Source organism: Stigmatopora nigra, chromosome 5 (genome assembly GCF_051989575.1).
Source record: "Stigmatopora nigra isolate UIUO_SnigA chromosome 5, RoL_Snig_1.1, whole genome shotgun sequence".
In the NCBI taxonomy this organism is placed as follows: Eukaryota; Metazoa; Chordata; class Actinopteri; order Syngnathiformes; family Syngnathidae; genus Stigmatopora; species Stigmatopora nigra.
In genome coordinates, this window is record NC_135512.1 from 9,630,280 (window position 1) to 9,656,151 (window position 25,872).

Here is a 25,872-nt window from a genome sequence, read left to right on the forward strand (position 1 = left end):
TGTGTAATAATGTTCTAAAAGAAAAAGGCATGTTAAACAGCAGATGGAAAAAAAGAAGGATAAAAAAATCAAAGTCTCACTTTCTGTCCCAAAGACCATGTATTGTTATTATGTTAGTGCATGTTATTCAGCTGCTTAGGCTTTTTGGGCACCAGAAACTGTGTGCTGAGGTGTTTGCAACATCAATCTAATGTATGATGATGTCAGCAAGAGTTACCCTTTTGAACTTAATTTTGGGGAGGCACCTGGTTCAGAAAAAAGTTTAAATACATGAGGTATTTATGAAAGCAGGGAAGTCCCCAATCGTTGTTTCAATGCAGATGGAGAACACAGGGAGTTCACAGAGGTTGAGAGCAAGGTCAATATAGTCATGCAAGGTCTTGTCTGAAATAGAGTGCAGGCGACAGCAGGAAACAAAAGGATGAATATAGATTGTATGCTGAATGATATGGCGGAGTAAAATTAGGATCAGGTTCTTTAAGACAAATAATTACAGTAGAATGAGATATAAGAGGAGGTAGGAAAGTCACTGATGAGCAGATGCGATAAGAAGTGACAAAGTGAATGCATATTTTGTGCATGTCCAAAGACTTCCGCTTGCCATTACGGTTCAAGAAGACTCCTTTAAACATGCAAGTCTAATGTTAAGACTTTTTAACTTTCTTATTGGATCTCATGTAAAGAAAAAAAAAGGATGTACCTTTTTGTGCGGATTTATTTTATGCAAATTTTTAAAACCTCGTTATTTTGCCAATGTGTCAAGGCCGTGATGAGGAGAAATTTACTATTTCCATCTGGTCTAAAGAGACAGTGTCTACTTGATCTTCTCAAATTGACAAAATTGACTTCCATCTAACTGTTATTATCCTTGTTGCTTGTTCTATTCTAATCTAAAGGCCATTTCATTAATACACCATTCGATTGAAAGTAAGGACAAGTGCATTGCTATTAATCGATTTCTTTCTGCTCATTTGCCTTGCTATTTTTTTTTCTCTTCATTGCCACACTTTCCAATTTCACCATTCATTTTAATCATCTTCCTAAGCTCTATGTTCTGCATGAGAGGATAAAACACAGGAGAGTGAGAGGAAAGGAAGAAAGCTAGTGGATTAACATTTTCACTGCCTCCACATCTTTTCCCTCTCCCTCCCTTCTTTCTGCCCCCTTGTCTCTTTCTTTCTCATTCTTTGGTTGATTCCTTGGGGGTAAAATGGATGAAAGGGGGAGGACGACCTCTTTACTCGCAAGAAGTGATTGATCAGCACTTTTATTACGCGGAGAAAAAGCTTAATATAATAGGAACACTTCCTCAATTCTTTCATTTGGCTAACATGGTTAAAATTATATTTTTTAACTCCCGGGAGTTGGGCAATTGCCTTTCGTTTTCTTTGTATTGAGTTGAACTAAATGAAACTGTATGAACCTGGTGGCAATGCAAGAAGCCGCCTGCTATATGTCAAGGTCAGTTTTATGTGTTTATCTAGTGCTACTTCCTTTTAGCCAGCGGTGTGGATAACTCTGATTAATGGTTCAAGAACAAACACACCCAGTGCTAATGTACACGACTCAGCCAACTGGCGGCCATGTGCTAATATTGGGTTTTGGTGAATAAGAACACAGCAGCAGAGCAATAAGTGGTCTGCTGTAGTGACCTCCCACCTTTTAAACAGGAAGTCTAAACCAAAGTAAATCAAACTAGGAGGCCATGGTGAGAGACGTTTTTATATAGCTGGATTCATTGCCATTATGAGTAACACTGAGCCAACTTTTCTTCTTTCTTTATTACTTATAATTCTGATAAAGATCATCTTATCTTAATGACACATTTCTTCAAAGATCCAGAGCCGCCAGTTCTCACGTCAAGTTTACCTGCATGTCTTCAATACCTCAATTGATTAAAAAAATATATAACAACATACGCAAAACACAATCATGAAACATAGGAAAAAAAACAATCACCTGTTTAATTAAAGTTTTTCTCAAGTTTTTCAAAACTCAGTCAGGTCTTATCTACAAAAAAAAATGGGAGGGTGGCGAAAGAGAAGCAGTCAGGCTGAAGGAAAGCTTTGTTAGAATATATCTTATTTGTATTTATTTATATTATATTTATATGTATGTCAAATTAATGCATGTGAATTGGTGCAAATAGCTTATATTCTAGGTTGTTCTGGCTCGAAACACTACTACCTCTCTACATTATAATTCCTTGCTTGGGTGTGACTTCTTGTGCGAAAAGTTGTGTGAATTTTCTCCACTGGAGATTAACAAACATTAGCATAGTCAATTAGAAAAGTAATTCAACATAGGACAGTATTTCCTACAAACGCCTGATGACTTTGTTATGCAGTTGAGTGTCACAAATAATTTTAAAATCTTATTTGGTCTTGGAAAAAAAAACATGAACCACAAATGTCATGTTATACTGTAATGAAAATTCAAATGAATTCAATCTTGTCGAATTCTAATTCCTTGCTGAATGATTGAATCCTCTTTCGTTCCATATTAGCTTGCAGTCCTGGTACTTTTAAGTACAAGCAAGGAGAAGGTTTCTGCTTGCCTTGTCCCGCAAACAGTCGTGCTACTGCAGGAGCAGCAAGCGTTTGTTCCTGTCGAAATGGATACTACCGCTCAGACACAGACCCACCTGACTCCCAATGCACAAGTAAGTAAATATTTAGTTATTTATTTTATATTCATCACTTTTCTTCTTGTCCTACTAAACAGACTTGTCACATTTGGCTTTGTGGTTAGAATTGACCTGACAGATCAATTATTGTTTAAATTATGTTTGTAAGTCCCAAACTTCCCTTCAGGGATTTGGGCCCATCAATAAGTGTTATCACCACTTGGAACAGGAGTTTGTTCCCATCCGTGCCCACAGAAGGCAAACACTTCTGCTTGCTTTCCCAAAGTTATCACTAACGTTATCATACTGGCCCAGCTGCCATCAAAGACAAGTCTCTCTTCTCTTTATTTTTTTATAGAGTAACCGTCGTGGTTTTATTAAATGCAAACATGTGGACACAGGAGTCGACATGTTCATTGACGAATGGTAGAGACTTTATATTTCCTGCCTGTTGCTGAGGTGGATTGGTTATTCAGATGGTGAATGTGGCTAAGTGTCCCCCGGTGTAATGAGCGATAAGGTTCCAGTAATTGGATAAGAATTGTCTCTGCCAATAAATATTATCACCTGCCCTCCTACCCAAATCATTTGCTCACAACACTCACAGGTAGTAGATGCACGAAAACAACCATGCACTGAATTTAGCATGGAATTTAAATTTGAAACTTTTTCTTCTTCGAGCCAAGGCAAAACAAACGCATTAAGAGGAAAAGACAACCTATTCTAATCAATGCTATAAAACAAGAAGATATGGCTAAAAAATGTGTAAATATGATTGAATGCATATTAAATCAAAGTATGATAATCCAAATTTGACTTTTATAGTATTGTACATGACTGCACAGTCGAAAAGATAAATTTTGATACACCTATTATAGACAGATGTAATTCCGACTCATTCGCAATCTAAATTCCTCATCCCATCATGTCGTTTGCAGCTGTTCCCTCTGCACCACGTAATGTCATCTCCATTGTGAATGAAACCTCACTTGTCCTGGAGTGGAGTGAACCGCGGGATCTGGGGGGACGTGATGACACCTTCTACAGCGTCATCTGTAAGAAGTGCCTGCCTGAAAGAGGAATGTGTTCCCGCTGTGATGACAACGTGGATATCTCGCCGCGCCACCTGGGTTTGACCCAGCGCAGAGTGACAGTGCGCAACCTTCAAGCCCATACACAATACAGCTTTGAAATCCAGGCAGTCAATGGAGTTTCCAACAAGAGCCCCTACACACCTCAGTTTTCTGCTGTAAACATCACCACTAATCAGGCTGGTATGTCCAACTACGCAGTAATGATATTATTTGCTTCATATACATAACTATATATAAATTACATTAACATTTACAGGATCGTATCACGGCCTAAGTATTTATTCCCCACCCTGAGCTTGCTTTGTTTTACCATCAATACTAGCAAGATGGTGTGTTTTCAAAATGATGAACCCTCAATATTCTAGCATCTAACTGTTCCAAACCAAGTGTTCCACCAGCCTTCGGCAACACCAGCAACTAGGTCAATGTAATCAGTTGTTCATTTTTAGATTTTTTTTTGTAAATAGAAGATTACCAGATTATATTTTACTGTGATATTTTATTTTGATAACTTTTTTGAAGTGTTTTTTTGATTGAGAAATCTAACTTGGTAGCCATAAAGGTGACAGGTCTATGAAAATATTTTTTCCGTTTTTTTATGTCTTTGCTTTGGTTTTCTTTGACCTCTTAAATTCAATTTTGTATATATTAGGTCTTTTTGTTAAATGGGCTCTTTTGGTAGGCTCAGACAACTCAGAGGATTATTTGTTGGCCACCACATACACACACCCATCATCTTCTCTATGGCCTTGTTCTTTACACTTGAGGCTTTACTCTTCGTAAAGATGCTGTAGGAGAGCCTCTTCTTTTTGGATCTTGGACCAAAAGACTCCTTTGTCTCTTATGATAGGCGTTCAGTGTTTTATGATGGGCACTGCACTAGAAGGACAGAACCCATTGTCTATTCATGGGAAGCCTAGGTCAGATCAGAGGAGGGGGAGAGGAAAAAGGGGGCAAGGGTGCATCAGATGGGATTAGATTTTTGCTGGTGTAGTCTCTAGACCTTCTCCAACTTTAAGAACCAAAATAAATACACGGCTAGTGATAAGCCCTGGAGGCCACCTCCATGGTTACTACATCTGCCCCTCCAGGACAGAGCCTAATCCCTCGGCAGGAGTTAGCATGGGATCTACTCTGGAAGCATTGTCTTTTGAGAAAGAAAGATGTGTGTGTGTGGTAGAGGTCTGGGATAAGGTGGGCTTGCATGGGAGTGAGGTAGAAAAAAAGGCTTTAGAGAGCAATAGAGGGGGGAGAGGAAACAAATAGATGCCCAGCCCAAGACACAAAATGGATTTGCAGTAAAAAAAATGGGAGGGGTGTGGGATTTAGAAAAAAAAAAACTGTTTTCATTCTTAGTAAATGGGAAGCCTTGTATGTTGCGGAAGAAAAGGAGAAAGCTTAAGAAAAAACAGTCTATATATATGGTCCTACGGTAATGCAATTTGCATTTCGAACAATACAACTGTAAACTAATATATCAAAACAAATGGAACAGAACTATAACTATTACTTTACCAAGTCATGGCCCATATTGTGTCTACTATTAGGTTTTGTTATAATACACCTGACATTTCACCCATAATAATAGTAATTAGTTTTACAAAATATAACACTGCTTCTGAAGAACCACACAGCCCGGAACCCTAATTTTTACCAAAAATATGCTCCTTGCACCCCGTCTAGCTCCGTCTGCAGTACCCACAGTTCACCTGATGGCGGCCACAGCGAGCACGATGAGTTTGTCCTGGCTGCCTCCAGAAAAACCCAACGGAATCATCTTGGATTATGAGATTAAGTACCATGAGAAGGTAAACATAAATGTAAATCCTCTAATTCAATCCAATTTCACTGACACTCGTGGTCACCATGTCATCTGTGCATTTGTAAATAAACAAAACAATGCCACTCCTGATAAACACATGGTTGCAGGAAAATGAGTCACCAATCTTTGTTTGAGTAATCCTCCCCAAATTATATCCCTCTTTTATTCTCTCCCCATTTGTGTAGTCACTATTATCACCATTCTGCTCTGGCTTTCTGCAAACTTCCGAAACTTCTTCTCCATCCACATCATCCCTAGTCTTCTTTCCATCCTTCCATTAGAAAATATTTTTTCAGGCGTGAACAGAACTGTGACTGGAAGTGCCTCTGGGAGTAAACAAAGGCATTCAGTGTATATCTGCTGTTTGTTGTCTTGCACTCTTCCCAATGGATTAGCAAGACAGCTATAACATGTCTCACTATATCCGCCTCTTATGCTTCCAATCCCTTTTCACCAGTTAACAAAGTGAAATTGGTCAGCCGTGTTAGGAACAGCAACAAGAGTGAGATGAGGATTAATTAAACAACCCAGGGATTTTGTATGACACGTTTTTTTGTTGTTGTAACTTTCATCATTCGATATGTTTCTCTGTAGGATCAGGGGGAAGCCATCGCTCATACAATGACGGCCCAACGGAGCAACGCCCGCATTGAAGGTCTCAAGGCTGGCACACCTTATGTGGTGCAGGTCCGTGCACGAACAGTGGCTGGCTATGGTCGTTATAGCAGCCCAGCTGACTTCAGCACCAACCTTCAAAGTATGTCACTATCATATCCATTTCATTATTCATGGTTATATGTATGGGGCATATCAGTGAAACCTCTATGGTAGTTACAGTAGCTCTATAGCAGAAATGGGTCACTTGAGTCACTTGTCTTGAATCAAATCCAATTTGAGTCATATGTCACTGATTTCAGGATTTGCTAGGCTAAAATATATGCAAGACTTCACAGTGACCTTACTTTCATGAGACTCCACTTCACTTGAACTATGTATGACTTGATAGGTCATGCTATGAATATTTGAAAATATGAAATTTCAATATTATGTTCCTTTTGTTTGAAGTGTTATTCATGAGTCAGTGTGACATAAACCTGGCAATATGAATTGAAATGAGGGGTGAAGGGCATGACACCATGTCTCAGACGCTGTAGGCGTGTTTGGTTTACTGCTTAAACTAAGCACCACTCAAGTGCTTCAAGTCTATTTTCTACCATAGCTTGCTTGTTACAGTGTGGATACTATTTTGTTTAGAAATTTCTCATATACACTGAACTCATTTTCTATGCCACTAAGGCTTTTTGAGCGTGGGGAGAAACATCTCTCTTTTCAACGGAGCTTTTCGAGAGTGAAGCAGCCGCAGTAAACAGCAACTCAGGACGCCCGCAGGGCCAGAGTTGCCTTCAGCTTAATGCCGAAGTAAATCACAAAGATGCACTTGTACTTAGAGGTGTAAACATACCCTTGATTATTAAAAAGAAATATTTAAAAAATCACTCAATGACACCCTTATACTTAGGCTGAGTATTCTCTGACATGTCTTATGTCTGGTTGAAATCAGGCTTAGATGATACTCAAAGTTTACAATTTTGGACATACTGTTGAGATGAACAAATATGTGACTTACATTTCTTAGCCTTTCATATTGATGGTTGCTACGAGGCTTTTAAAAGTTCAGCATACTGCACACATTTTGTACTGACTATACAAAGCTTATATTGCTTATAAAAATCCCTAGTTGGAATCACAACTGTTCTTTCTCTTTAACCCTCAAGCTGACCCACCCAAATTATGGCAGGAGCAACTTCCACTCATTGTAGGATCAGCCACTGCAGTATTTGTTTTCATCATTGCTGTTGTGGTCATCGCCATTGTTTGCCTCAGGTAAGAATGTAATTCCTTTTTAATAATATAATTTTGATAAAAAATGATAAAACAGTGGATGAATTGATTACCAATTAAAACATAATTAGTTGTTGATCTTACAACAAACACACAAAACTTGGTCCCACTGTTACATCTCTTGCATTAAATTATTGGACTTCAATTTGAGGAAACCAAGGTAACTTCAAGTGTCAACTTTGTTTCCATGTCTTACAACTTAAACCAGAACTGTGTCAATGAATTGCAATGTGCCTCCTTTAATGTCACTGAAAACACAGACAGCCTTATGATGCTGTGTATTGTAAACATATTTAGATAAAACATCCATTTACACTTCGAACACCGCATGGTGGAGCAGCTGCAAGATGAGATGTGCAGTGTTCCGACCCTAAAAAAACCCTCCTGTGTCCTTTTCTCCAGGGTCATTTTAGTGGGGAGCATGTAAAGAAAATGCTGCCATTCACACCCTTTACAAAATGTGTTTATACTTACACAATTTATTTGTCAAGCAGACAGCAACGTGTGATTAAATAATCATATATGTGAAAAGATTGGCACCCATCACCGCTAGGCGCCCACTCTGTTTCCTTCTCAAGCCTGCTCAGGCAGTGCCTGACAAGCGTGGGTATCGGTCATGCTACAATGCATAATAATCTCCCTGGCTCCTCCTCCTCTTACCCCTCCTGCATCTCCATTCTCTTCTATTTTCACACCATTTCATTGTGTATTTCGGAGAGTCTCAGATTGACTACTTCTTCGACTGCCATAAAAGAAAGCAGAAAAAAATAATTATACAAAACGCTAGGCTTAAGCATATTCCGAAACCAACTTAGAAATTGAAATAAGATGCAAATCACATCTGGGTATTATAGCCCTGGTAACTGGTTATACAACAAAGGAAGTCCATAAACATGTAATTTAAAAAATAAAAAAAACCTGCTCCCTCGCTACACCATAATATTTACTGATTGGGGAAAAATAGTGGATAATACAAAGAAAGAGAATGGGCGGGGTAACACATTAAAATTAGGGAGCGAATTAAGAACACAGCATGAGAGCAAGAATTTGAGCAAACTAAATTCAGCCATTTGATGTAAGACATAAAAAACATTTGAGTCAGTTTTTCTCTCAGCTTCTCTAGTTATGCAGAAATGGAAGTTTTACTTACTGTTTTGACACCAGTCAGAAAGGATGAAATCTGTATTTCACCATACTTTCACTGTTACAGCTTTGTTATGTTGCTCTAGACACCAATAGTGATCTGTAGCTGCACTGTTGCCACATTTTTACCATGTGTTTGACCAGATTCTTTTTTTTCTAAACAGAAAACAAAGAAATGGCTCAGAGTCAGAATACACAGAGAAACTTCAGCAGTATAGTAAGTATCTTAGTTGGCATGTTTGTATTACCTACTAAAAAGATCAGGTTTTCCCAAAATGTTTTCAGTTTTTTACCTCAGCATTCTCGCATTTGTTTTCAGTTGTGGTCAAATATTTTTATTTTAGTGAATCCCAAATTGTTATTGCTAAAAAGTACACCTTACTTTTGTGAAACACCAAAATTACTGATTGATGCACTGCCATTTTCTGTGGCACCTTACCTAAAGGCATGGATACACTGCAATGCTTATTTCAATTCCAGATAACTCCATTTTGCCTATGGATGTGATGTAATCCCAATATTGATCAGGTGTTCTGAGAATCCTACTAAGCTAAATTGACCAGTGATTCTAAATGTTGACATACTGTATAGTAAGTGATCTGGACCATAGCAACATAGATTCACTCTCCTGTTCTTGCCACTGAATCCCCTATAGTCACTCCGGGAATGAAAGTCTACATTGACCCCTTCACCTATGAGGATCCTAACGAAGCTGTGAGGGAGTTTGCCAAAGAGATTGACGTCTCCTGTGTGAAGATCGAGGAGGTCATCGGCGCAGGTAACCCACCAAAGCTCCTGAGCTACAGGGGGAAGACTGCTAGTCACCTCCAGGCCATACCGTTAGAGGACTTCACACCAAGCGGTACTTTCACTCAATTCATCGGTATGCCCTTCCCCCCTTTCCCTATCTGACTTGTCACCTCTTAGAAATTCCTCTCTGGTCTCACACATTTCTCCAGCCAAATCTGATTATTTTCAATTAGACGTGATTATCAGAGGCACCTGATCACCACCCTTTATTAGGGTTAGATGTGACACTCCTGTGTTAGATGATTGTTTTCCCCGTGTGAAATGTTGAGCCCTTCTTAGGACTGGTTTCACAAAGGACCTTCATATTCACACCCAACAGTTTATTAATCACTGTGAAATAATTCATGAAAGCTTTAAACTATGATACTGCAAGTGGGAATGAAGTAAAATTTAAAGCCCACAAAAACTGAAAACATTCAGTCACATTAACACTGAGCTCTGAATCAGAGTTCAAATACGTTCGCCATTGCAAAGCAACAAAAATAGATTAAAAGCTAAAGTACATTGCACCTATTTAGATTTGTGTATAGTTTCAAGTATATGTATATATAGGCAGCCAAGTGGTTATCTAGTTAGCTCTGGGGTCGAGGGTTCGATCCCAGATTTGTTGTTTTGATGTAATCCCCAGGCTTGCGTGGGTTTTCTCAGTCTACTTCGGTTTCCTCCCACATCCCACAATGCAGTGTAGGCTGGTTGAACACTACATCTCTCCTAGTTGTGATTGTGAATAGTTGTCCATCTCATTGTGCCCTGTGATTGGCTGGCCACTGATTTACCTACCTGTTACCCATAGTTAGCTGGGATAGGCTCCAGCACCCCTTGTGGACCTTGTGAGGATGCGCGGTTCAGAAAATGAATGACTCAATATACGTATGGTTGTATTTAGGTATTTAAAATGGCAGTAACTTTTGGATGAATGCTATTTTTTTGTCAGTTTATTTGGGCTTGATGCACTTGGAGTGCCTTCAGAAAAGGAACCGGTGAATAGGTGATCAGGTTTAAAAAGTGGAGGAGGGCAGAGAGTGGTTGAAGACATTTGAGCTTTGATGACTATTATCTTTGTGAAACCATTCCACATAACCAGAAATAAGTTATGCAAGGATAAAAATATTGTTTTTTTATTAAGGTTTAGAGTCTGCTTCTTCTGGTTTGGTAATCATGTCAGAAATTCTTTTAGGCATTTTCTGGGGCAAATTCTGTCTAGAAGCTTGTTACCTAAACTTCACACTTAAATTGTTAAATTGACTTAATATTTTTAACCAGATTAGCCTGCAGCAAGACACATTTTTTCCATTTTTAAAAACAATTACAGTGAGCCCTCTGCTAACATTGGTCAGCATTCACTGAAGCATTTTTTTTAAATATTTTCACCCAAACTAGATTTTGCAAACAATCCTTGCACAAAATATTGCTTCTGGTTAGTTCTTCCCTTTAAAAATAATCCCTGATATTTTTTTATTTTTGGAAATATTTTCAAAGTAGTCTTTATATTCTGTCTTTTCTATATATATATGACATTATTATATTTTATATTTTATTTCCTATATAGTTGGTAAAATATGCCATCAAGACAGTAATTATTCTTGTTATTGTACCTGAGACAAAATATAGAAGGCGTTGTGATGGCAGAGAAGGAAGTCCCTACTACTACTTCTGCTTCTACCATTACTTCTGCTTCTACTACTACTACTTCGGCAGCCCGTCTGCTCCTGAGGCTACTACTTGAAACCTGTTGCTTCCCAGCATTTGCAGTGACAACCCCATGTCCTCTTCCTCCCCTTTATTCCCTTCCTCCATCCATACATTCCTGCCTCCGTTCCCCACACCTCACACTTTGCCACTTGTTGACGCCTGTTAATACACATTACTATGGCCATCCCGCTTGGTGTAGATTCAAAATATACACCGTCCACCACCCCCAGAACCCACAAACTTCTATCTCCACCTATCTCCTCCTCCTGTGCCTACTTCTCCGACCCATCCAAAACTTAGCTCAACAACCCCAGTAATTTTTACCCCCTCCCTAATCACTCCGTCATCCACTCCTGTCGCCATCACATGCCATCATTTATGTTTCTGCATTGGCTTAAATTTGCATAAATGCTTATAGTTTATTGGTACATCATCGTTTTGTATTCTCCTCCATCATCACCGTCCTTTGACTATGGCCTAGAGTCCTGGCTTTCTCATGGAGTTGCCCCTGTCCCGCACTTGTTGCCCTTCCCTGGCTCCTTTGTTCTAACCAGTTGATTGTCCTTCTCCCTTCTTCTCCCCCACTTTCCTCCACTTTTCCATCATACATCTCTCCCCAACCCTTTGTATTTCTCTCTTTCCATCGCCCCTTTCCTTCTTTGCTGTTTTCTATCTGGCTGTCACCACCTGGGCTCTCACAGGAGAGTTTGGTGAAGTTTGCCGCGGTCGTCTCAAGCTGCCCGGCCGCCGTGAGATCATTGTTGCCATCAAGACCCTCAAAGTGGGCTACACTGACCGACAAAGGAGAGACTTCCTCTCAGAGGCATCCATCATGGGCCAGTTTGACCATCCCAATATTATCCGCTTGGAAGGGGTGGTCACCAAGAGTCGACCAGTGATGATTGTCACTGAATTCATGGAAAATGGAGCTCTGGATTCATTCCTAAGGGTGAGAACAAACTTAACGTGCTCAGTTTTTGTATCAAATTTGTGAAATACTCCGCTAAGGCAATGATTTTAGACTTTCGCGCAAAGACACCAAACTAAGATTATTTTGGGGGAGTTACGTTTTTGTTTTGATTTCTGTAATTATTTCTACATTCCTTAATATTGTTCATTGTGCTTTCTGGTAACTGGTGACAATAACAAGAGAAATTAGTAGTAGTATGAAATATCCAAAGAATTAGGATGTCAAACAGACTCTGCAGAAGACTGTTGTGGGTGCAGATTGTCATAGCAGACCCCTAAGTGTAGATTGCATTTTTTAATAGTGTACAATAAATCATTTTTTAAATATTTTCTTCTTTTTGCAGCTCAATGATGGACAATTCACAGTTATTCAGCTCGTTGGCATGTTGCGTGGTATTGCAGCAGGCATGAAGTACTTGTCAGATATGAATTACGTACACAGAGACCTGGCTGCCCGCAACATTCTGGTCAACAGCAACCTGGTATGCAAAGTGTCTGATTTTGGGCTATCTCGCTTCCTTGAGGATGACCCTACAGACCCTACCTACACAAGCTCATTGGTAAGCTGCTAACAATCTTTGTGTGTGTGTGCCTGCATGCATTTTTTTGTGTGTGAGTTGCATCTAACATTTTTACATAATAAATAAAGCATGTATTCTTAAATGAATGATACATCTAAGATGAATTCTCGAAAGGAGCCTATGAGACAGTAGTAGGTCTGTCTATTTCCCATTTCACAACTCCAACATGTCTTTCTTCGGTGATGTAGGGACGGGTTTTCTATCCCAATTTGGAATCAAAAGAGGCTATGTATTTGTGTTATATTACTTTGCATTTTAACATAACACTTTAGCATATGCCAATGTCCTTTGCAATAAATTCTACACAATTGGGTAACATATTTTTTTCTGGTTGTATGTGACCCTAAAAAAATAAAATATGAATCAAAACTCTGATCCTTTGGACTTGTCAGTATAAACATTTTCAAACATGGATACATTTTATATGAATTGTTTAAATCAAAACGTCATATGTTTCTACATCATTGTTTTGTAATCATGCTACTAACCTTGTGTCTTGTACGTCCTGCACCCACTCTTGTGCATAAATGTTTCCTGAGAATGCATTTATCTCACCTTCTTTTTCCCCTTGTATGTGTGTGATTCTGTGTTTGTGCTCCATCCCTCCAGTATTTCATGCTCACCTACTCATTCGCATATCCACAGGGAGGGAAAATCCCTATTCGATGGACAGCACCAGAGGCAATTGCCTACAGGAAGTTCACCTCAGCAAGCGACGTGTGGAGCTACGGCATTGTCATGTGGGAAGTAATGTCATATGGAGAGCGGCCGTATTGGGACATGAGCAATCAAGATGTAAGTCCGATAAACATTACTTAACACTTGTCAATTGTTTTCAGTTTAAATGTTTAGTTTGCTTTCTGTTTCTCCATTTTGGCGTGTTTACCTTTTTCTCTGCAACTTAACCGACAACGGCCATTCTGCATCTACTACAAATTAATTTTCATTAATTGGTTTACTTTTCATACATCTAAAAAGTGTTAAAGTGACATAACTGTTACTTTTTTTTAATCATTGTACAGGTAATAAATGCAGTGGAGCAGGACTATCGACTGCCCCCACCAATGGACTGCCCCACAGCACTGCACCAGCTCATGTTAGACTGTTGGGTGAAAGAGCGCAACTTGCGACCCAAATTCACCCAAATTGTTGCTACCCTGGATAAACTAATTCGTAATGCCGCCAGTCTCAAAGTTGTCACCAACAGCACACAGTCAACTGGGTGAGTAGCAGGATTAATAAAGAGAGCGAAAATGAATGTTTGCTTTGAAAGTTTCCTTAGAGCATTGATGTCCAAATCGGTCGTTAAAGGGCCGCTTTGGGTGCATGCTTTCATTCCAACTGATGAAGAGGATACATTTTCACCGATTTGTTGTCTTAAGTCTGTAATTAGTTAATAGCCTTCGGCTGCTGCTGGTTTCAGAAGAACCCTCATTGTATGGTAAACTGTCGGTCATGGATCAGTTGGAAGAAAACCCTTCACCCACTGTGGCCCTTTGTCAAATCATTCAGACACCCCTGCCTCACAGTCTTAGCTTTTTCCTCATCATTCTGACATGCAACTCATTCATATATTCATTTTCTGAACTGCTTTTTCCTCATTTGGGTTGTACTACCGTTTAGACATTATTCATAAGATGTTTCTTGGAAAGGGTTTGAAAGATAGAAGGCGGAAAAGTTTGAGTGATTGGGATCGAGGAGAGAATGACCTACCTATGTGTCCCTGCATCAGGGCCCTTTTGTCCTGTGGGAGGTCTGCAGACAATACAGGGTTGTGCTCATGGGGAAAACTAAGGTCTCGGTTGGCCACTGTAGTGCCGTTCTTAGAAGATTAAGCTTGTGGCTAATTAGCTCGATTAAGGCGATGCAAAAAAAAAAAGTAGGCAGCGTCTTTTAATTAGCCACTAACAAGATTTAAAAAGGGCCAGCAGAGAGATGGTGTCCTGGCGACAAATCTGCGATAGGGAGAGATGGTCGTCCTGTTTGGCATTGAAGGCTAGCTGGGGGCTTTCATTTTGGCATAAAGTTATATTAAAAATGTAAGTTTAACATATTTGACATCATTATAGACGACACCATGCAAGGTCAGTGTGAATGAGCAATAAGATTTTCTAATACTAGTCTTGTGGCATCCACCGTATTTGGTGAATAATGACTTTTTCTTTAATAGTTGCTTTTTTCTTTTGATTTATAAACAGAATTGCCTTGCACCCACTCATTGTCAGTTTTAAAAAAAATAATGACCAAAATTCAAAAGATATTTTAGTTGTGGCTCGTGTCATTGCCATTGGAGAGACTCAGACATTAGCTACAGTGGTCCTACTGGTTGCTTACATGTGGGCAGCAGGATTCTGTATCTTTTTGAAGCTTAACCTTAAAGAAGGCACACCAACAATATCCCATTAAAAAGAGCCCTGGTCTGACTTTAATGACAGCCTGGGGCCTTGAGCGCTGAAGCATAGCTCATATTAAAAATCACTCAATCTACACTAGTCAATGGAGCCTCTGTATCACAGTTATTAGCCCAAGTTCTTTGCCTGTTCTCTTTTTTCAACCGTTCTTCATTCCTTTTTTAATTGTTAATGAATTTAATGCCATCAAAAAGGATGACAGGGATCAACAGAGCAGAAAGGAGGGGAGACAGTAGCATTCATTCTCTCTGGCTGCTCAGGTCTTTCTCCGTCCAAACTCTTTCCCTCAACACTGCTGCCTCTAACTCATCTCCTCCCTCGTTTTCATCTGCTCCACTTTCCTCTGAGCTGTTACAGTTTTATTAAACTTCCAAGGTGGGCTCTATCTTGGGCACAGATCAGCAAAATGGCCCTAGAGTTGGTCTCTAAAAAGGAGATCTTTGTCACCTGGTGGAGTGTTTGTAAAGCATTATGCAAAAGACTACATTTATAAAACACTTGTGTAGAAAATATTCAGTTACCACTTCCTTGTTGCTTACAAAGTCCCACGGTACTTTTACAGTAAAGATTAGTGTTGTAACACAAACCACATCACACCACAAGGAGATGATTACCTATGAAAATACAATTGCTATGGATTCGGCTCAAATTTTATGGCAATGGTTAATTCGGGCAAAGATTGGAGCCTATCCCAGCTTTCTATGGGCACTAAGCAAGGTACACCCTGATTTGATTGCCACCCAGTCGCAGGGGACAAAGTAACATTCACACATTCATGACTCAGGACAGTTTAGAATTTTATTCAGCCCAATGTGCATGTTTTTTGTGATGCAAACTGGAGAACCTGGACAAATCTCACTCAGGCACAGGTAGAACACTTAAACTTCCTGCAGGAAGGCCCAAAATTTATCATAATTGAGACCCCACATAAACATACAAGATATAATTTGTGAACATACACCTCCACTTATCAGTTACAGCCCCAGCGACCACCAGCCAAACCTCCAGCTAGTCTCTCCACTTAATATAGTGATACCACCATCCCCCACACACATGCATACCTTCATACATGTGGCGGAGAGGAGAGAGCAGGAGAGTTGGTGAGGTGGCGCTCAGTGGGGAGACATTATAGGGTTGCTTGGTTGGCTGATAGAGGCAATGGTGTAACCACCTTAACCCTCTCTCTCTTTCTCTCTCCTCCTTACCTGCCTTCCACAACACAGGGTATCCCAACCCTTGCTTGACCGCTGCGTGCCAGACTATACAACTTTTACCACTGTGGGAGACTGGCTGGATGCCATCAAGATGAGCCGCTACCATGAAAATTTCATCAATGCCGGATTTGCATCCTTTGACCTGGTTGCCCAGATGACAGCAGAGTGAGTGGAGTCACCCTAGCTAATCAGGCCCAAAGCAACTGATTTGTGGTTGAGAGATTTGATTTGCCAGAATTAAAAAAGTTTATATTAATCATTATGGGGTGGTGGTGACAGTAAAGAAGGCGCAATGTATAACACGGACAAATGGTGAGGATTCAAAAGAAAATAGATTCAACAACACAATAGGAATTATTTCATTATCTTCCATCTAAAAATGTTGTTTTTAAGACTTACTAATTTGTTGAATTTAGATTCATATTGTATTTAAGTCTTTTCCCAAAGCATCACATTGCTGACCTTGACTATTTACCAACAAAAAAAAACTATGTAATGGAAACCAAGAAAAAAAAAACAGGCCAATGATGATCAAGTAAAAGAATTAGGATTGTAATGATATATAAATCCTCATCATTAGCTGCGTAATAGGCTTAAAAGGTGGGGGTAATTTATTTCAATTTGGTCAGGCTGACAGGTGTGGTGTAATGTGCCTTTCTGTTGCCCCAAATGGCCAGTAATTCCTCTAATGGTGCCCATTTATTATAATTTAATTGTCTGTCACTGGGCTGATGGGCATGAAAATATATGAAAAAACACAAACCTTAATTTATTTAGGCAGAATTGTAGTGATATGCCCACACTGAGATGATGAGCAGTTCTGTGCTCAGAGAAACAATCCATTTGCATGTTTGGGTTCTGGATGTGTCTCACAGAGTAGAGTGCTTAGTGTTAGGTATCTAAGTGTAATATTAGATTATCCACTATTTGTGTTTGATTGAACAGAGAAGACGTAGACTAAGACAGAGCCCCAACAATAAACTAATCGTTTCTCCAGACGGTTTGGATTAGATTTAGACCCTATTAAGTAATGAAGACGATGCACTCTCCTAGGTATTTTAAATGAGAGAATTTACCTGCATGGAAACATCTATCTGTCAATTTAAACCAAGTAATTGATCAGAAAACCATACAAAATCTATCATGGTTTAAAGTGGAGTTCGCTTGATATAGATTTAGCTAAACATAACATTGTTTCCTTTACAGAAACAGAGTCGACGACCAAAAAAATGCAATATAATTGATGGTTTTCTTTTCCCCCCCTTATTTTTTGGCCCGATCGTTCTATAGAATAGTTCAACAAATTATGTATTATATTACCCTTTATGACTTTTAACAAAGAGGGCATTCTTTTGTATTCTTCAGTAACTGTAATCCTTAGAAACAGAAGCTTTCAGCTATGTCAACTGCCATCAGTAGCCACGAATGCTATTTAATCATTACCTCTCACCCTTTTTGCAGTTTAACTTGCCACCTGCCGAGCTACAGAAACATGTTTCCTTGTTGTCTGTTTTGTTGACTTTAACTGGGGGTGGCATTTTATGGTTGATGATTTTACAGCCTGGATGAGGGAGATAAAAATGAATACTCAGACCATGAAGTTTCACTTCCGATGGCTCAAGTTTTTCCAAATGTACAGAAATTTTTCTAAAGCACATATACAAGAACAAAAAAACTAGTAAATCATAATGAATACGTACCTTTCTAAAGTTGTTTTCTTTGGGAAACAAAAAAATCCTCATATACTGTTATAACTATAACTGTTTACCATTTGAATACAATTTTTAACCTATTTTTATAAAACTCGTTTTTAATATTTAACAGAGGTTTTTAATTGATATTTTTAACTTTCAAAGTTATCAATTTTACCAATCATAGGGCATGTTCACAGTATCTCAATGTCCAGTGGATCATCATTGTTCATTCTTCTGTTTACTTGAGCCTGAAATAAGTAACGTCTGTCATGTGTAGTTTGTCTGGTTTGATTTTTTATGACCTTCTGCCTCTTTTATTCTTTTCACCATTCAGGGACTTGCTGCGGATAGGTGTTACATTGGCTGGCCACCAGAAGAAAATTCTAGGTAGCATTCAGGACATGAGACTACAGATGAACCAAACACTTCCTGTCCAGGTGTGAAGAAAGAGACATCTATAGTGATGCAGTTGCAAGACAACAAATTTGAAGAAAAGGGGGAGAAATTGTACCCTGACACGCCATTGGAAATATCCAAGCTGCCTAAGCCAGCTTCCTTCAATTAGACACAACAAACTGATTTGCAGTGCCTCAAACTTTGTTTACTTTCTGTTTTTCACCACTATGACTATCCGTTTTATGTTATTCATCATGTACGCGTATAAATTCAACCATTTGTGTGTGCCTGAAAGCGTATACCCATCAGTATACCCATCCCATTTGAGCCTTACCAGCTCTGCTGAAGGCTGACTTTGCATGATCGTGTGTTCAAGGAACCTCAGCTCTGGTAGATGAAATGTCACAGTAATCCTGATGGAGAGAGTCCACTTCCTTCAACCCCACAACCCAGGCTATGTTGCACATAGCAAAGAGCAAATAATGAGCATTCTGCAAGACAAGAAAAACTAAAAGAAAATAGAGGACAATTCTTTCCCTAGAGTTCATTCACTGTGCAAATGTTCTCCATCTTCATATTGAAGGTGCGTTATCTAAAAGGCACTTGCTGGAGAAGGGTGAGGTCTTATGGTGGACTAAAGTACAAAATCTGGAACATTTAGACTCTTTCTTACCCGAAGGAAGCTTTTTATTAGATCGGGATTATCAACCGCTTCATTTTTAATGTTATTTTTGTGAGTCAAACATGTTCTTTCTTTTTGACCTCTTACAATTTAGAGAGATTTTTTGGTTTTCAAGATGGCTGGTCAAACTGAAACATCCCAAGTGGACACTTGCTGAGCGATGGGGACACAAGGACTGTGGCAACAGAACAGACCACTAGGCCTTTTTAGTGTGCCTGCGCGTGTGTGGGGGTGTACATGTGTGTGCAGGCGTGTGTGTGTGTGTGTAATTAAGCGTGTGTGGATGTGTAGGTGTGTCACATTGGACACAACTATACTGTACAATACAGCTTCCGCTATTTGCCACTGTGGAGAATTAAAGCATGAACTGAACCGTGACAAAGAGCAAGTATATCTGGAACAATTATGCTAGATTCTGTGGACAATTTAAAAAAAAAAATCCTTTTTTTATGGAATCACAAAGTCAACTTTGGAGAAACCTATATATGCATATAAGGTATGCAGAGAAGCCAATTGTGGTCAAGTTTCTACTTACTAGTACTTGGATTCAGAAATAATCAAAATTATTGTTTTAATTTGTCGACATCCTTCCCTATGTATTTATTTGTGCCCTTTCCCCTCTTCCACACTTCCCTACCACCACTTCTCAGATGTATGATTAAAACATTTGGGAGAGTGAACTTGAAACAATCAGATGGAAACATTAAAAGGATTCAACTGATGAATTGATGATTAAACAAAATAAATGACATATACAGTACATTGAATATTGTATTTTGTTGACTAATGCCAAAACAGATCATGCATGGGTGACAATATCATTTTAATCATGTTCAATATTTACAAAATTTCAATGTGCATGGGAGTGCTGACTACTACCAAACTACGACTGATTTGAGTATACTAAAATATGTGTTACCTGATGTCATAATTTCTGTGAATGGTCTCTCTAGATCAGACGTTTTTTCCAAAGTGGGCTTGGATAACACATTTCCACTTTTTGTCCTTTCTGAAACTATCGGGAACCTTTGGGTGAGTGTATCATTCATCTTCATTTGCTCATCACATGGATTTCTGCTTCTATTTTGGTGGTGGAAAATCATCTGGAGAAAGAAAAGTAAAGTGCAGTGTTGGTCTGATTGTTGTTGAAGAACACTGTAAACAGTACAGGCCAAATTGTCAAATGTCGGATTATCTATCAAATACATATTATATTTTCAGATTTGAAAACCTTTTGGGGGTACAAGGTCTGGCCTTTTGAATCTATGCCATTAAACTAAATTGATTGTTCGAATGCAAGAAGTGGTTGAAAAACAGTTGGTTTACTTTTGAATTAAATTATTTTTTTCCCAAATAATATTAAGCAATTTATTTGATTTAACCTTTTAGCAGGTAGGTTGAACTAATGTACATTTTATCAACTACCCTGAAATAGAGTTCCAAGCAAGAAGCAGTAAACTTACTTACATGATGATCTTCATCAAAGAATTTAGCCCTGTCAGAAGAGAAACCAATTGGTCTTGTCTGTCAGGTCCATTAATGCTTCTAACCGGTCTGGCTTTGCTGGAACACAGTAAACACAGACATATGGCAGGCTGACCTATCATTATCTCTCTTCATTTCCTGTCTGGACTGCAATCATCCTGTCTCAGCTCGCTCTTCTGCAAATCAAAATCCCTGGGATGCACACGACCAAACCTACAGGTTCCATCTTACTAAATAATTGCATTACTTTCTTACAGGCTGTTTGGGGTGTCATATTTGGCAACTTCCTGACTGTTCTAGTATGTACAATGTGTCTATTGATTTGACATCGTGATGTTTTTGGTTAAACATACAGTACACGAAATCCACCTAGACTGTATTTTGAAAGCCAATACCATCCAACAGGCAAACATCAACCTTTTTTTTAATCCACACACTTCTACTTGAGCACTTTAGTAATGTTATTTCCATGATATAAGCAAAATCACATTTCTATACATGTTTCAAATGAACTTTCATCCTAAAGAGCAGTTGTTTAAGAAGGCTGAGGTCTAATTATGGACTAGAGTAACACATCAAGAAAGCCATGGACCTCCATTTGTAAAATGACGAAGAGTAAGTTAAAGATTAACTCGTGCTACTATTAATGGCGATACACGTTTACTCCATTTGAACAGTTAAAAATATATTGGATGTTTACTATTGACAATTTCATTTAAAAAGATGAAGAGGAAATAATATGAAATTATACAAGCCATCCTGGCTGCTGAATTAAACGTATTCAGTCTGTATGTTTTCTACATATTGTGTACCGAGAAGTTATCCAACATTATCAGTATACCATTGGTTCATACTCTGACTACGGCAACATACCATTGTTTCTTCACTGTATAATGAATTTAATACACACTGTTAGTGTCCCAGACATTTCTGCTTTCCATTTTTCTCTTGGTTTCATTTTTTTGTTCTAAAAACACGGTATATCTTGTTACTCTTTTGTTCTTCATTGACGTCATTTCACACATCTTTTTTTTAGATGGAAATAAAAATTTGCTAAAAAGCATGTGAAGATGGGATATATAATGGAATTAATGCAGCATCGATGAAACAATGGAGGGGATGAAGTTTCTCTCTGAAAAGTTTTAAAATTAGTTTGATGTTGCAGACAAAAGAAAAATTAATACATATGCAATATAGTATCTTAAGAAACATGACCCACATTTTTGTCTGCTGTTTGTTTAAAAATAAGATACTAGGGTTTATTTTTTTAAGATTTGATTTGAAATAAAAGACTGCATGTGCAACACTATAGGCTCCTTGTGAGGGGGTATTGATCATTAGCAGAACAGATTTAACAGCACATTGATAGATTCCTAGCTGGGTGGCTGAATGGATGGATGAATGTGCCAGTAAAAATTTAAAAATACTCTTAGAAGATGGCACAATAATGGCATGCCTTCTAGATATTTTGCGATGAATTTGAAAAAAAATGTTTAAATCTACTGTGTGCCAGTAATGTGCAGCACAGTTTTTTGTCTGTATCCTACCCACCAATTAATAAGAGTTAGTCTCTGAGGGCATTGAGCCAACGGTTTTGTTTCTCAGCTAATAAGGGAAGATTCTCAGATCATAGATTCTACCTCATCCAAACATTGCCATGTCCCTAGGCTCCTGTCTTTCTCCTCCCCCAGTCCAATTACAGAAAATCAAGAGGCTTGCATTTGTGGTCTCTGTCTGGATATCTGCTGCTATTTGGAACATACTCCACTCCTTGATGTACAGTATAATGTAAATTTGCATTATATATGACTTTTTATTGTATGTGTGTGTGTGTCCATTGGTAGATGGAAAAATCTCGTATTTAGGAATTTCATTCTATTTAAATCTAAACATGTTGAATTCTACTCAACTTAAGAAGGGATGAAACTAGCAGTTATAAGTGAACATAATATTACAGAGAGAATAATTTTGCTAACTACCATATTGCATCATGACAGACAGGCCATATCATCCACATTGAGTTATTTGGTAAGTACTCCATCCGTGGTTTCTAATATACCACTCTGGAGTAAATGTATTGCAAGACAAACTAGTGCACTGTAAACATTCCTTCATCTATTGATATACTGTCACAAGCCTCAATACACAGTAAGATGAAAATTATTGATTTTTTGCAGACCTGTTTTTAGCAAAATATGTCACATACTTTAATGCTGGGTTAATTGATTAGCATGTCAATAAAGATTAATGTTAATTTCCAAACTCACTGGGTCAGCGGTACAGTATTAAAATAAATATCAGCGTGTATTAAAAATGCCTAAACCACATGTCGGTCAGGATGATGATCGATGCAAAGCCCAGGCTGACAGTATAAATAAATACAAACCACTACACACTTCTAATCATTTCTCAACTGACTATCACACACCTCACTCCCCTCTTTCAAGCTTCCCACAACACCCTACTTTGTCTTCCCTTCTTTGCGCTTCTGCTGTAATCCTTCGCTTTCATTCAAGCTGGGCACAGCTAATTGGTCACGTCTGTACGGTGACACAGAGACCCGACATAATTGCCAGACAAATAGCAAGGTGTTTAGTGGCCGGACCTCTCGCAGCTGAGCTGTGCACAGACGCCAGTCAACCGGAAAACCCAATTACTGCTCGAACTACACAATTTGCTAATTGGTATGAAGTCCCCACAAAGATTTACTCAGAGTGTTTCTTTGATTTTATCCATTATTAACCCACTGCAACACACAAAAAAGAAAAAGAGCAATGCAATGAATAACAATTCATAAAAATCACACGCGCACATTGCAATGTAAAGTTGGAAACACACACTGCATTCATTAAAGTAATATTAAATGCCAAGAAAGCAAAATGTTTTCAGCTATCCTGGCCTTATTGTTATTGTAAACAAGGCTTACATAACGCTTACTTGGGTGCTCTCTAATTACTCTTTTTAATTTTGGATGCTCCCTCTTTGGGGTTCAAAGCCTTTGAATTTATTTTTCAATAACTTAATTTAAGTTTGTTGAGGTTTTTTTTTATATGGGAGTAAAAAAAACAAAACAAAAGATCAATCTCCTCCCCAAAAAAATTAATACTCTGTCATTCGTCACTCAATTTTGTTGGCTGAAGCACTTCAACTATTTGTTTAATGGACTCTTTGTTAGTTTACTGCATATATTTGTTACACACAATATCTTTTATAATTTTTAAAATAAAGATGTAGTTCTGTTTATTAAAATAGGCCTCATAATAATACACCATGTAGGTATCGCTTACGTGTGCCTCTATCTAATAATTATTCCCATACCTCCACCTTCAATAAGGGTACCCGGCTTTTGTTGGATTACATAAGCTTCCTGTAGACACTTAGTGTGCAGCTGCATGTTCTTCTGTAAGATAGTTGATAGTGGCTGCCAAGGCAAGGGGAAAAACGTCAAAATGTAATAAAGCACATACCAAGCAGTTGACTGACCTGATGTTTATGGTTGAAGCTCGACAGGTGGTGAGAATGTGTTACGATATCAGTGTATGGATTGGATGTCTATCACCTCTTGGTAGAGTGGGACAGATCAACAAACACTCAAGTGATGCTGTTGGTAGTAGATGAGACATCCTTCGAGAGTAGTGTCCTGTTCAATGTAAACAAGGTGTAAAAGAAATTATGTGCATGACTAATAAATAATTTGGCCTAACATGGAAACTAACTGACAAACAGCACATAAGTGATGTAGTAAACAAATACTTTGTTGTAATTTCAAAAGATTGGACACATCATTATGTAATTGTTATGTAAAATATCTTAAATAAATGTTTGAATTTTATATGTCAAGATTGTTGCCTCAAAATCGGGGGAAGGGAGCCATTACCATCAGTTTAATTTGTCTTACATTTATCAAAGAAAAGCTGAATTACAAACATATTTTTTTTATTTATTCACAGAGGTCGAGGGGGAGCTGGAGCCTCTCCCAGCCAATAACCGGCAGTAGGCACAGTACACCTTGCTTTGGTTGCCAGCCAATCTCAAGGTACAAGGAGACAAACGACCATGCACACACACACATGCATACCTTGGGAAAATTTGAAGTGCTCAATCAGCATCAATTTTTTGTAAACTGAACCACCTGACAAAAACCCATCCAAATAAATTATTTATGCATATATATGAGGTGAACAAAGAATATAACTTCAAAATTGACCTAAAAAGAGTATGATCCCTAAATAAATGTTACCCAAAAAAAATTCAAACACTTATGCTATAGTCTGTTCATTTATCCTTTCTTTTTTTTTAATAATCCATTTTAATGAAAACAAATTGCTTTGACTACGGACACTTTGGAAGGACAATGGGGACACTACCATCTCAAGGTCAGTTTTCCTCTCCATTGGTGCCTTTGGTAGGCATGAAGGTAAGGGCCTTGTTCCTGCCTGACATCTCATTAACTGCTCGTCGATATTTATCAGTCTTAATCAGAGCTGTGGCAGCTCTGCTGTGATTACTTCCTGGGTGGGAAAGCAATCATACCTCGTCCTCCCTGCTGTCCTTGATTTATGGTGGGTAAAACAGTCTAACATGGTTGGAATATGTTGTGGGCACCATGCAAAATGAGTGTAGCTTCGACAGGGGGGTTTCTACAGGACTTTCGGATGAACAGACAGATGGGCACACAAACAGACAGATCTCAGTGCTCAAATTGATGTTCACACATAACCTGGCAGTGCATAGCTTTCTTTAGGTGCCCTATTTTACCCCTTGACCTTACTAAAGAGCTCTAACAAGGCCAAGGAAGAGCAGCCTAATGTCAAGTGGCAGCCAAACAAAGGTGCATCCATGGGGGGCATTGTCTAATGTGTTAACATTCTTCTGGGCCTCACAGCTAGTATGTGGATTCGGAAGATGGGGTCATTTTTTCACCAGGTGTCAGCTCATTATAGTCTCAACCTCACTTTCGAGCCAGCACTGAGGTGGAACTACTATTTGATTGAACTTGTTATAAGACAAAAGCAGTGGATAAAAATAAGTGAGGAAAACAAAGCAACAAACATGCATTCCAAAAACTAGGGCATATTTCATTTTCACGATGTATATATATTTATATAGATGTATAGTTTTGATTTTATCTTATTTACAATCAGCAGAGCGCATGCATCTAGCACCCTGTCCAATCCGATCATTGGGGGTCAGACCATCAACCACTCACAGCCATTTGGACACAGAAGAGACTTTTGATTGGAGAAAACCAAGACCCCGCCCGCCGTCAGATGTTGACATCGTGGTGGATGGGGTCATACTCAGGCCATATCGTGAAGCATCTTGGGTAACATGTACTCTTTTTCCAGGGA

At 38.7% G+C, this 25,872-nt stretch overlaps 1 protein-coding gene across 11 annotated transcripts in view; it reads left to right on the top strand.

Annotated features, from left to right (window-relative positions):
- Positions 1-19,796, top strand: part of ephb3b (eph receptor B3b) — a 46,439-nt gene extending 26,643 nt beyond the window's left edge. Inside the window, exons 4-16 of one of the 11 annotated variants that reach the window (XM_077716197.1) lie at positions 2,507-2,662; positions 3,565-3,900; positions 5,404-5,528; positions 6,137-6,299; positions 7,318-7,426; positions 8,752-8,804; positions 9,231-9,470; positions 11,791-12,038; positions 12,403-12,618; positions 13,249-13,434; positions 13,662-13,861; positions 16,274-16,429; positions 18,293-19,796. In XM_077716197.1, the coding sequence (XP_077572323.1) occupies positions 2,507-2,662; positions 3,565-3,900; positions 5,404-5,528; positions 6,137-6,299; positions 7,318-7,426; positions 8,752-8,804; positions 9,231-9,470; positions 11,791-12,038; positions 12,403-12,618; positions 13,249-13,434; positions 13,662-13,861; positions 16,274-16,429; positions 18,293-18,401 (2,297 nt within the window). In that variant the 3' untranslated portion in view covers positions 18,402-19,796. The remainder of the gene's footprint in view (positions 1-2,506; positions 2,663-3,564; positions 3,901-5,403; positions 5,529-6,136; positions 6,300-7,317; positions 7,427-8,751; positions 8,805-9,230; positions 9,471-11,790; positions 12,039-12,402; positions 12,619-13,248; positions 13,435-13,661; positions 13,862-16,273; positions 16,430-18,292) is intronic. The other 10 variants (XM_077716200.1, XM_077716199.1, XM_077716201.1 and 7 more) reach the window with 10 other exon arrangements.
- Positions 19,797-25,872: the final 6,076 nt, after the last annotated feature.